This window comes from Vicugna pacos, chromosome 34, assembly GCF_048564905.1.
Source record: "Vicugna pacos chromosome 34, VicPac4, whole genome shotgun sequence".
Lineage (NCBI taxonomy): Eukaryota > Metazoa > Chordata > Mammalia > Artiodactyla > Camelidae > Vicugna > Vicugna pacos.
The window spans coordinates 16,762,026-16,774,196 of NC_133020.1; the positions used below are offsets into that span (position 1 = coordinate 16,762,026).

General features: G+C 41.9%; 1 protein-coding gene across 1 annotated transcript; it reads right to left on the reverse strand.

The window, feature by feature from the left end:
- Positions 1-5,571: 5,571 nt before the first annotated feature.
- Positions 5,572-11,875, reverse strand: APOBEC1 (apolipoprotein B mRNA editing enzyme catalytic subunit 1). The gene is made up of 5 exons (XM_072954725.1): positions 11,830-11,875; positions 8,181-8,208; positions 6,676-7,073; positions 6,182-6,300; positions 5,572-5,721 (listed from the first exon to the last, which is right to left on the reverse strand). The coding sequence occupies exons 1-5, from the start codon at positions 11,843-11,845 to the stop codon at positions 5,572-5,574; spliced, it is 711 nt and encodes a 236-aa protein (XP_072810826.1). The 5' UTR covers positions 11,846-11,875.
- Positions 11,876-12,171: the final 296 nt, after the last annotated feature.

Sequence of the window (12,171 nt, forward strand, 5' to 3'; positions counted from 1 at the left end):
GTTGCCAAGTCCAGATTGTCACCTGGCTATAAATCAGAGGTTTCCACAACTCCCTCATCAGGTTTGATTCACTAGAGCAGCTCAAAGAACTCAGAGAACCACTTTACTTACTGGATTGCCAGTTAATTATAAAGCATATAAATCAGGGGAAAATAACCAATAAAAGTGATGCATAAGGCAAGTTATGGGGAAAAGGCACAGAGTTGCCACGTTCTCTCAGCCCCATCCCTTCCCCGCATCTCCATGTGTTCATCAACCTGGAAGTTTTCTGAACCCTGTTCTTCTAGATTTTTATGGAGACCTTATTACACAGGCACAATTGATTAAGTCTTTGGCCATTGGCTCAACCTTCAGCCCCTCTCCTCCCCCAGAAAGTCCAAGGATATAGCTGAAAGTTTCAAACCTGGGGCTGTCTCCCCTGGCAACCAGCCCCCATCCCTAGATGACCCAGGGGCATTCCAAAAGTTACTGCCTTAGCATAACAAAACACCTTTATCTCTCTCACCACTTAGGAAATTCCAAGGGTTTTGGAAGCTCAGTGCTAAAACCAGGACAAAGCCCAGCTATATATTTCTTATGATTATTCACAATATCCCAGTCCTGATATACAAATCATCTTTATCAGCATGCCACAGAAACTAGAAACCATATATTTGACCACATACAATTTTAAATTTCTCTTAAGAAAAAAAGTCACATTACCGAAACGAACTTGGGTCCACTTGCTGGTCACGCAGCAAATCCAATTTACTGACACCGGGTTGTGGTGAAGGACGGTACAGCGTTTACTGCAAGGCACCAAGGGAGGAGAATAGGCGACTCACACTCAGATGACTCGAACTCCCGGGTGGCTTTCAGGGAGCGATTTTTAAAGACGACATTTGGGGTGCGGGTGGCAGAGGGCATGACTTTCTTCTGATTGGTGGGTGGTGAGGTCACAGGGTGGTGTTTCAGGAATTTTAGTTATCAACCTTCTGGTTCCAATCAGTCTGATGTCTACCTGCTAGTGACCTATCTGCTTGTAGTCACAAGGGGTCTTTTTCCTCAGAGCAAGTCAAAGATAGCGTCAGATTGTGATGTGTAGCCCTTGAGGGGGAATTGAACGCTTTATTGCTACACTATTGCTTCTTGACTGCTTTTCCTTATTTTCTGCATTCCCTCACTTCCCTAAGTAGTAACTTTTGGAGTCTGCTCTTTGTAAGTTTAGGGAGGCCTAGGAGACTAAAGCATTCTTCAACAAACAAGAATCCAGGGGACACAAGGAGGCTTTTGTACCCAGGAGAGTCCCGCAGGGTCCAGCTCAGTTTCAATAAAGTCAAAAGACTGGGGAAAATGCATCTGAGAAAATTGAATGTTTCTCTAAGGGACAAACCTCTCTTAAAATTAATAGAGGAGAGAAGGCAAACCAATAGAAAAACAGACGAAGGATTATAGAGGAGCAAAACTTGCCACTCCTAAACGTCTCTTTAGCATGTGGGTTATTTCGAGGTGAACACAATCAAGGCCCAGGAGACACAGAAAGAAATTTTGACATTCCCCCTAACTACCTAAAAAAATTTAGACAGGACCTGTTCCCAGAACAGAGCTACCCCCAGAAGTATCTGCAAAGAAAATGGGCTGAGTGTGGTGAGGGAAACTGGGCAGAGATCAGAGTCCACTCTGTGTCCCATTGTCCCTGCCTGATCCAGCAAACCTCGGTTTACCATTTGCTTTTCCATCTTTGTGTGAATTGTCTTCCTCCTCTTTGAAGTCCCAAACCACTACCCTCAACATCCTGGTTTGTCTTTAGCTGAAGATGGTATTTACAGTGAGGACTTGAGCCATTTGGGTGAGTTACTCAGTTTTCCTGGATCTCTCCTTTGTGTACGTGGTGTTAGACTTTTGATTTTCTCCTGTTATCTGTCTCATGTCAATTTAATTCTTAGATCAGCCAGAAGAACTTAGAAAAGAAGAGAACAATGTCTTCCTCTCCAACAGCGTAACACAATTTCCGGAAGAGCTGTAGACGGTCATTGCCAACACCCGCACACAAAATGCTGAACACCACAAGTTCAATAATTAGATATTAGGGTACTAGTGTTGATCATCAGACTATCAAAGATTTAAGAGCTTGAGCATACCCAGTGTGACACTGTGATTTACAGTCAGAAATATATGCTTAGTCTTCATCCTGTTCCAGGCATGAAGTTCCTAAAACCTTTGGAATTTCCCAAGTGTTGAGCACAATAAAGATGTTTTTTGTTGTGTTAATGAGGTGCTTTTGGAATCCTCCCAGATCACCTAAGGCTGAAGTCTTGTTGGCTGGAGGCGGGGTGGGGGGGGTTGGAAATCCACCCTGTGACTAGAAGGCTGGAACTTTCAGTTCAGCCCCTGACCTTGGGGGTAAAGAGCCTGGAGAAAATTGAGTTGAATCAACCAGCAGCCGATGATTTAGTCAGTCGGGCCTATGCAATGCCGCCTTCGTAAAAAATTCCATGTCCCAGGAGGGTAGCTCACCCCAAAGTCCACCAGGACAGAAAGCTCCTGTGTTCAGGACCCTTCCAGGTCTCTTGCCCTAGGTATGTCTTTATCTGGCTGTTCATGTGTGTCCTTTAAAATCCTTTGTAACAAGCCAGCCATCTGGGACATAATTCTGTGAGTTGCTCTAGTCAATTAAGCAAACTCCAGGAGTGAATGGGGGGAACCTCAAATTTATGCCCAGTCGGTCAAAAGCAGAGGTAACAACCTGGACTTTCACTTGGTGTCCTGGGGGGCTAAGCCTCTAATCTGGGGGGTCTGACATGAGACAGCGTCAGAATCGAGTTGAATTTGTGGGCTATCTGGTCATGTCCACCAAGGATCAGAGAACGGCTTGATGTGTGGAAAACCCACGTATCTGGTATCAAAAGTGAAGGAGTGTGGTTAAAGCCATGTGAGAGTAAAGGAGAGACACACAGAGGTGTGTTCTTTCATGATCTAGTGTTGGCAAGGATGTGGGAAAACTGGAACTCTACTTTTTTTCTTAGATCCATTCCGCTGGATCTCCACCCTCTTGCATCAAACTAGATAATTACCTCCTATTACCCTAGGATCTTTCTTCACTACCATCCAGGCAATATTTTTTTCTCTTCTCTTCTGTGTTGAATTACTTGTGCCTGGAATTCCAAACATTCTCCTTTTATGGTTTGGTTCCTCAGTCTGATGTAGCAAACCCTCCTGTGGCTTCCTGAGAAAGCCTGGGAAACCTTTTTTTTTTTTTTTTTTTTTTGATACTCTGCATGTTGAAAATGTCTCCATCCCAATTAGCACCAGAGAGCTGGGCTGACTGCAGAAGTCAGTGGAGAAAAATTTTACCTTCAGAATCTTAAATGCACGGGTCAAATGCCTTCTAGATTTCAGTGCTGATCATGAAAAATCTGACAGTAATCTTTTTATCTTTTGCTTGTAACATTCCGCCCACCACCAGCTTTTAGGATTCTATTTTTAAAGCTATGTTTGAAATTTCACATGGATGACGGGCATTCGTGTGAGTTTTTTTTTAGCCAGAAAGCTGGACACTGGGTGTCTGCTCACATGCAGCCTGTAAAATCACATTTTCAGTTCTAAATTCTACGGAACTCAATCCAAGCAAACCAAACAGAAAATCTACAAGATATTGAAAAGGCTACAAAAAAGTATGTAGGGTCCTTTTGAAGTTAGCTTTTGAGAATGGAGTTAGATTTTTGATTGTGGTGGGTAACAAATTACTTTTCTTCCCCCCATTATTTCACATGCCTGTGGCTCCCATTGCATTCAATGGGACGCTCCTTTTCTGGGTGCTGGAATTACCTTAAAGTTTCCCTTGTCTGTAATGGCAGAGGGATAACTTATAACTAGAGGGAGCACGATTAGAATGAAAGTGTTTGTCTATTAAAGAAATAAACTTTATTCCAGCCATTCAGATGGTTGGTTAACTTCCTGATGTCCCTAAAACATGGACAGTGAGTACAGATTTCTTGACTCATCCTCATCCAGCTTCACCTGATATCTGAAAGTTTGCTTGGGCAGAACTTCAGCACCTGTAACAGACCTGCCACCTGTCAAACATCTGCAGCTTTTGTTAGTGTCTCAAATTCGTATCATTTCTGCAGGAAGTGGGTTTCCTTCCCAGGTTTCTCACAGATGTTGTCCGTTTCTCAAAGTGTGTTTCATGGAACTCTATTTTTACATGCATTTCAAATATATGTCTTTTTAAAGTATCTTCAGTTCTTAAGAAGTTGGGAAATTCTGCCAGAATCTCTGAAAAGTTCCTATTTTAAAAATGAATGCCCATAATAAATTTTTACGAGAGTCGAGTCAGCACAGGACACAATTTAGCAACTGAAGGCTTGGAAGGTACTTTTTGATCTTGATCTTGATATTTATTTGATGAACTATCAGACAGATATTCACCATGTGTCTTATGTCAGGGGATAACACTGCGATTGCACTAATAGTTCAGTCAAAATATAAGTTAATCCATCACCTTTCTTAGTTTTAAATCTTAATAACTCTTTTGACCATGCTAATTTATCTCTAGATCCACCATCTTAGCCTGCCGTCACCTCTTGAACATCCTACAGTGGACGGAAGGGGGGGTCTGACAAGAGAGACATTCCTAGACATCTGTTTTTTTGTTTTGAGGGACCAAGTACACAGAATCAAGAATATTTAATTTTGAAAAATTGAGTTTGAGTTTCTTGTGCCTCTGGGAGAGAGACCAGATGTTTTACAGGAAATCATCTCAGGAGGAAGGCCCAACTGAAGATGCAGATTCAAAGGTGTCAACGTACTGATGATAATGGAATATAGAGGTGTAGATTAGAATTCTTAGTGAAAAAAAAAACCCTGATTTTTAGTTCCACTCCTGCCATGGATTCGCCTATCTGATCCTGGCCAATTTGCATAATGGTTCCATTTCCCAGTTTCCTCCTTGTGGTGGACACAAACCCCGTTTCCTTTTCTTCCTGGACACACGGCTGGACTGTTTCTTAGCTTCACAGTTGGCATGGGGGCTACAACACAACTTTCTGACTGTTTTCATGTCTTGGCTATTGTAAATGCTGCAGTGGACGTGGAAGTGCATCTTTGAGATAATGATTTCATTTCATTCACATGTATAAGGATTGCTTTGGCTCTTCAGGGTCTTTTGTTGCTCCATATGAAATGAGGAGTGTCTTTTCATTGCTGTAAAAACTGCCACTGGAATCTCGATAAGGATTTCATTGCATTTACAGGTGGCTTTGGGTAGTAGGGACCTCTTAACAATATTAATTCTTCCGATCCATGACCATGGGATATCGTTCCATTTTACTTTTGTCTTCTTCAATCTGTTTTGTCAATGCCTTATAGATTTCACCATACAGATCTTTCACCTCCATGGTTAAATTAATTTCTAAATATTTTATTATTTGATGCTATTGTAAATGGGATGGTTTTCTTTCCTTTCCAAATAATCCATCTTTAGTATATAGAAATGCAAACTGACATTTTCTAGATTCTAATGGCATTCACTCTTTAGTGGGTCATCAATGCTGGTTCATGAAACAGTAGATACACAAGGAATTGTTCTGTTCATCTCCAAGTCACAGGAAGCTGTATCAACCCTGTAGCGAAAAGGATATGGGGCGGAATCATTCGGTAATGGCAGTTTTGAAGTTCAAGTGTGAACAATGTAAGCCGATTCTGACGTTGTCTTGAAATCTTTAAACATGGAGGGAGACTCTGGAATTTAACAAAAAAAAAAGTTACAATAATATTTTTCTTAATACCACAAACATTTTAAAACATCACTTGGAAGATCACTGAACTACTTTCAAGGGAATACAGACAGGACCCCTACATTTCTTCAACAGGATGACACACACCAGTAAGGGAAAGTAGAAGGCTGCAATTCTGTGTGGCCAGTGTGACTGGTCACAACAGCAGTGATAGTAATGATGATGAAATCTAATTACTGTGGAGCCCACCTACATCTTAGGCCAGTTTATCCATTCCTTTCTCCCTCTTATTTCCCACAAAGAGATTGTCTTGTTCTCACCTCTTTTAAGATAAGTAAATAACTAAATCTCAGTGTAAGTGGCAAACTGATGGTGAGGAGAGTACATGTCAAAAGCATCAGTAAGAAGTTCGAAGAAGGATGCTTCTTTTTGCATCAGAATCTTTGCCCCTTCTGGGAACTTACTAGATTTATGCAGTGGAGTTCCAGTGCATACAGCTTCATCCACAGAGGTGGGTATCTGGGCCAGTGAGCTTCTTTCCCAGGGGGGTAGTTGACGAAATTCCTCCAGCAGTAATCGTACGCTAAGGGAAACACAGATCTTGGTTCATTCAACACATATAACAGAAAGTTAAAGAGAGCCCAGCTTAACAATACACCCTATCTAAATTCCTCTGGCCTGTCTGCGGCTGGTGATGGGTTAGACTCTTCCAGAATCCCTAAAGGGAACACAGCAGTTCATCTGAAGATGGCTAGCGGCCACAGTGACAAAAATGGAGGACAGAGTCATCTCTTTGATACTTCCCTTGCTGTGAATTTCAGACCTGGTCCTTTGTTGGGCTATTCTGGACTTTCGTTTCTGATACTTGCAGTCTGGGAGAATCAGTCTCCTGGCCCAGAAACACACCACCACCACAGCCTCTCATCAACACTTAAGACTCTTGGTTTACTGTTTTCACCTGCGGCTCCCATAATCTGGACAGCCACACCCCTGGTGAAGAGGTCTCTGAGTCCTCGCCGGTTCTGCGGGTCCGTGTGCTGGAAAAGCCGTGCTACGTGAATCACCAGAGTCACACTCGGGTGTTGGTCCAAAAATTCTCCAATCGCCTGGGAGCATTTCCAGCAGGGACTCCAGGACAAGAACCAGGTGATGGAACAGCTGACCGATGGGGGAAAATGTCTTTCTGAAGTGAATTTTTCTATAAAATTGTGTTCCACGTGCTTGGTGGTGTTTTTGCTGGAATGTCGCCAGATGCCACGGTTGCTGCCCCACCGGATTTCATAGAGCAGACAGGCCTCTTTCCGGAGTTCTCGGGGGTCAAAGAAGGCTTCAAATTCCCAGGGTTCAATTCTTCTCCTGAAATATAAAAAGCACCCCCATCTTGTCACACCACCTTGAGATGCGACCTTGGATGTAATGTCATGTTCTCTTCTATTAGGCACATCGAAAACACGGCATCTCAGGAACCTTTTTTTCTTTCTTTCCTATATCTCAGAGTTATCTGGGGAGATCCATCTGAATTATCAGTTTCTCTCACAAACATAGGGAAGACATTTTTCCCAACTCAGGTTATTTGGTTACCACTCTCTGTACCACTGCTTGATGGTCTTGAATTCAGGCACAAATGTTTCCTTGTTTCTCTTTTAAAGGTTTCTCAATATATTCTAATCTTTCTGTCTCACACTTAGAGGTGACGTGTCCCACTCATTAATCATTGTTATGCCTCAATGAACTCTAGCTAGATTTTTTTTCAGGTGTGGAAGCCTCAGATTGCCAAAAGGATTCTATTACCAACTCTGAGAAGAGAAATTTAGTCTCAGGATTCTTCCACATTAAATTTCACATACTAATACCTTATAAGAAAGAAATTCATATTTCCCGCAATGGCAACGTTAGCTTTAACACTCTCTGTGTATCAAAGCTGTGACTCAGGGAAAACTCAGAGCTATGCTTTGTTTAAAGAAGTTTATTATCGTCTTTCGAATGTGGCTGAGTCATAAGTTTATCACGTCTGGTTATTTTTCACTCATTCCTAAAGTGTCAGTCCCTTTATCATGTAGATCCGCCCTTCCAGTGATCATGAAATAATATGTTCCATGAGAAAAGTCTCCTATTACATCTAGAAAATGGGTGTATAGTATAAAATAGGAAGATGAAATCAAAATGACAGATGAGTTCTCTGAACTTGTAACCAGTGTCTATGAAAACATGTGACCTAGAGAAGACACTATAACAGAACAAAGCTGGAAGGTGATGTTTTTCAATAGAAACCAAAAGCCATAGAGGCAAAGATAGATAGAAAAAGCAATAATAATCATAGAAAATGGAGTTGGAAAAGCAAAAAGAAAGCATTGGAGCATGATAAGAGAGGAAAAAGACAATAAGGAAAGTAGTAGTTGTCCAGCTCTTAAATACCCACCTATTCGGGGTTGAATTAAATGTACACTGCGATCATATTCTTACCTTAAGTTGGCATCTCCAGCTGCAGGACCTGTTGACCGAGAGATGATCATGTCAAACTCCACCATATACAAATAGAACTATTAAGAAAAAAATGCTCTTTTCTTCTGGCTTTGCAAACCATATCAGAAAATGCGGTTGAAAGATTGTCTCCTGGATTAATTGGATTGACCAGTTCATTGGACTGAGAAAAGCAAGATTTTTAAGGGTTCTGCTGAAATTTATTTGCCCAACCCCAAACCAGGTAATTCTCTTTAAGGCTCCAACAAGGATGTTTAAGGGCAAAGGAAAGCTAGTCCTCAGAGGATCCTAGGTGTAATTTCTGTGCACCCCCAGAGTACCCTGAACTTCCTTCATCAGAGCAATTATCATGCCATTTTATGATTGCCCATTTACATGCCTATAAAAACACTGATGCATAAATTATACGAGCTATGGATTTTGTATATCTTGTTCCAGACCCTATTGCACTGCCTGAAACATGTTGGTTAGCAATAGATACTTACTGAACAGATGAATGAAATTCACTACTCTCTACTAAGATGAAGTATAGGTTAACGATACTAAGCAGAGAAACTGGATCTCTCATACCTTGCTGGTGGGAACGTAAATTGGCACAGCCACTCTGGGAAACAGTTTGCAGTTTCTTAGGGAAAAAAAAAGAGTAAAAATGCACCTACCATACAACCCAGCAGTTACTCTCCTGGGCATGTATCTCAGAGATGGGAAAACATAGGTTCACAAAAAAGCTTGTACACAAGTGTTCACATCAGCTTCGGTTGTAATAGTAAAAGCTGGAATGAGCTCAGATGTCCGTGCAGTTTGAGACACAAAGCATAAGGTTCCCCCGTGTGATACCCCTTCTCAGTGGGTCAGAGACACAGACAGAAGTCATTTGTCCCCCTGGGGGTGAGGTGACGGTGCAGAGGTGCAGGCAGGAGGCTCCATCCCACCTCCCAGTCAGACCTTAACTTGGAGGACCCATTTTTGAACAAAGAAGAGTCATGAGAGCTGGGAGATACTTCCTTCAAAACAGGAGGTGCTTTGCCCAAGGCTCTGTGCATGAATGTGCGTGTGTGTGTGTGTGTGTGTGTGTGTGTGTGTGTGTGTGTGTTGAGGGGTACAGAATGTGCCACTGAAGCAGAGAAAAATTAGTTTGGTCTTTAGAGATTTGAGAATAAACTCCCCTCTTCCCCAAATCCCTTATTTTCCTACAGGCAGAGCCTCCCAGAAGAACTCAAAAGGAAATCAGTTGCCATACATCTCATGGGGAGATAAATCAACCAGGGGAGACTGACTCTTACCAACTGAGACGCTCACTCAGACATTGTCCCAAACCGTTAAATGCCATCTATTCTCCTAAGGGCTCATCTATCTCTCCTAAAAGTCATTTGTTTTCCCATAAGGGCTCTTCTGCCTCTCCACTTCTAAGATGTTAGAGAGAGGGATAAAAAAAAGATGGTATGGAAAACAACCCAATTCTAATCCAAGTCCTTGAGTCACATTTCGGAGAATTCCTGTGTGTAATTTTGTCTTTTTTTTTCTTGCTTGCTTGCTTTTTTTTTTCTTTTTTCTTTCTTTCTTTTTTTTTTTCTTTTTTTTTTCTTTTGTCAGTTTAATTTGCAGGCCCCCAGAAACAAAATCTAAGAGAGTAGAAGAAACTTTTTTCCTCCCCAATGGTGTGTGCGTGTGTGTGCGTGCGCTGGGAGGTGTTGTGTACCACACAGTTTCCTGTAGATGGAAAAGGGTTCTAGCTGGGTTGTGAGGCTGAAAAAAATAAATCAGCCAGATATCTAGGAATGAGGACAAGAATCAGAAAATACTATCCTAAGTGTAACCTGAAGAAGAAACCTCATCCTTAGAAGAAAATGCAGGGAGTTTGCACGTGAGATGGAGGAGGAAGGGTGCCTAACACCTTGGGATGGGCCCTGCTCAGACATCAGTCCGACTTGGGGCCTTTGAACCAGCTGGTCCACTCAGAAGGGGACAGTCACTGATGACAGGGGAACTTCCTCTGAAGGAACTGAAGCAGCAGTGAGAACTTGGGGAAGAGACAGTGAGATAAACGCTCATGACCTACCCCAGGGGTGCGGGGCAAGAACACCAGCCACGTGGGTGGGGACGGTTTGAGGGATAAAACACATCACCTTCAGGGGACGGTCCGGGAAAGTTACCCAGCTATTTCAATTAAATGAAGTCTTTAGTCTTTTCCCCAAAATACCAGTCACAAGAGGATTTTATTAGAGGGGAAATATAATGGAGAAAAAAGATACTGTTTCTTGAAACCCAAGACTGACGCCTGTGCTGCGTGCCGTCACCTCGTGAGTGTGGACCCCTTCAGGAGTCCTCTCACTGAACCGCCTTTCTTCCAGGTGTTTCTGCTTCCAGCCAGAAAGGCAGCAAGTGCCGGGTAAATGTGCCTAAAGCACTGTTTATGTCGTGTCTGCGCTATTCACAAATTCTCCAAAGATTTTTGTCTAATCGAAAAAAATCAGCTTGAGCCTGGCGGTCAAGGTCCTCAACAATATCGCCTCAAATTTGCTTCCTAATCTCACTGCAGATTATCTCCAAAACTCTCCTCTAGCCGAGCCAATTGATTCATTATATTCCAAACACGGTCTTGGTAAAGTCTCCTGAACTCTGTGTCAATCAACCTGGAACGGCCTCCTCTACGTCAATCCAAATTCTGACCTTTTAGGGTCCAGTTCAGATCCCACCTCACTTGAAAATCATTCTGTCCCACAACACGAAGCATCCTCCCTCTCCCATGAATTTTTCTAATATTAAGTAAAAGAACCTTAAATTATCAACTAAGATGCCCTTGTGTGTGTATATATATACAATGGAATACTACCCAATGACAAGAAAGAATGAAATACTGTCATTTGCAGCAACATGGATGGACCTGGAGAGCATCATACTAAGTGATGTTAGTCAAACAGAGAAAGGCAAATACCATACGATATCACTTACACGTGGGATCTAAAAAAATGGCACAAATGCACTTATTTACAAACAGACTCGCAGACATAGAAGGCAAATTTATGATTACCAAAGGGGAAAAGAGGGTAGATGGATAAATTAGGAGTTTAGGATTAGCAGAAACAAACTACTCTACACAGAACAGATAAACTATAGGGTCCTACGGTATAGCACAGGAAATTATATTCAATAGATTTTAATAACTTATGAGAAAGAATATGAAAAAGAATGTATATATGTATAACTGAATCACTATGCCAACACAACACTGTAACTTCAAATTGAAAAACAAAGTGCCCTTCGGCTGTCACTTCTGTGGCTATCTTAAACTTCCATTTAACAACTGTATTCTTTTTTAACTTAATTTTTTCTTATTGTGAAACAAGCATTAACTTAGTGTCACTTGCTCAAAGTCATTTGTGGATGCAAACAGTTGGTATTAACAATAATAATAACAACAAATCTTGCTTGAGAATAATAATATAATAATATATTAATAAATAGAAAAGTTAGAAAACGTCCAGGAATACAAGCGCAAGCAGGACACACACACAAACACACACACACACACACACACACACACACACACACACACACACACAGAGTTTTTGCATTCAAGAATATTGAGTTTTCAGGCCACCTCCGCGCACCGCAACCCCGGCCATCTCACCTCTGTCAGAAGCCATGGTGCTCTGCCACTGGACTTTTTCCTCTGGAGCTATATATTATGCTGCTGCCAGCAACACGACATTATTTCTGCGGGCGTGACCACTGCCACCTGTTTCGCCAGAGGATGACTCATTCCTGAGTCTCAGGCAGGTACTGGGCATCTAGCCTGTACTGACAGGTAGCCGGTGAAGACGGAAGTTAGTGTGGGGGTTGATAAGAAAGCATATGATGTGAAAAATTCACCTAGTACCATGATTCCCTGAGAACATTCAAATTTCAAAGTTCTTCCTTGATGACATCTGAATGTAGTCATCTTTTCCTTTCCTTTAAATCAAAGGCAAGG

Coding starts and splice junctions, on each gene's coding strand:
- APOBEC1 (XM_072954725.1), bottom strand. Junction 7,074..8,180: donor GCTGGAGATGCCAACTTAAG/GTAAGAATATGA, acceptor TTTATATTTCAG/GAGAAGAATTGAACCCTGGG. Junction 6,301..6,675: donor CCAGATTATGGGAGCCGCAG/GTGAAAACAGTA, acceptor TGTTTCCCTTAG/CGTACGATTACTGCTGGAGG.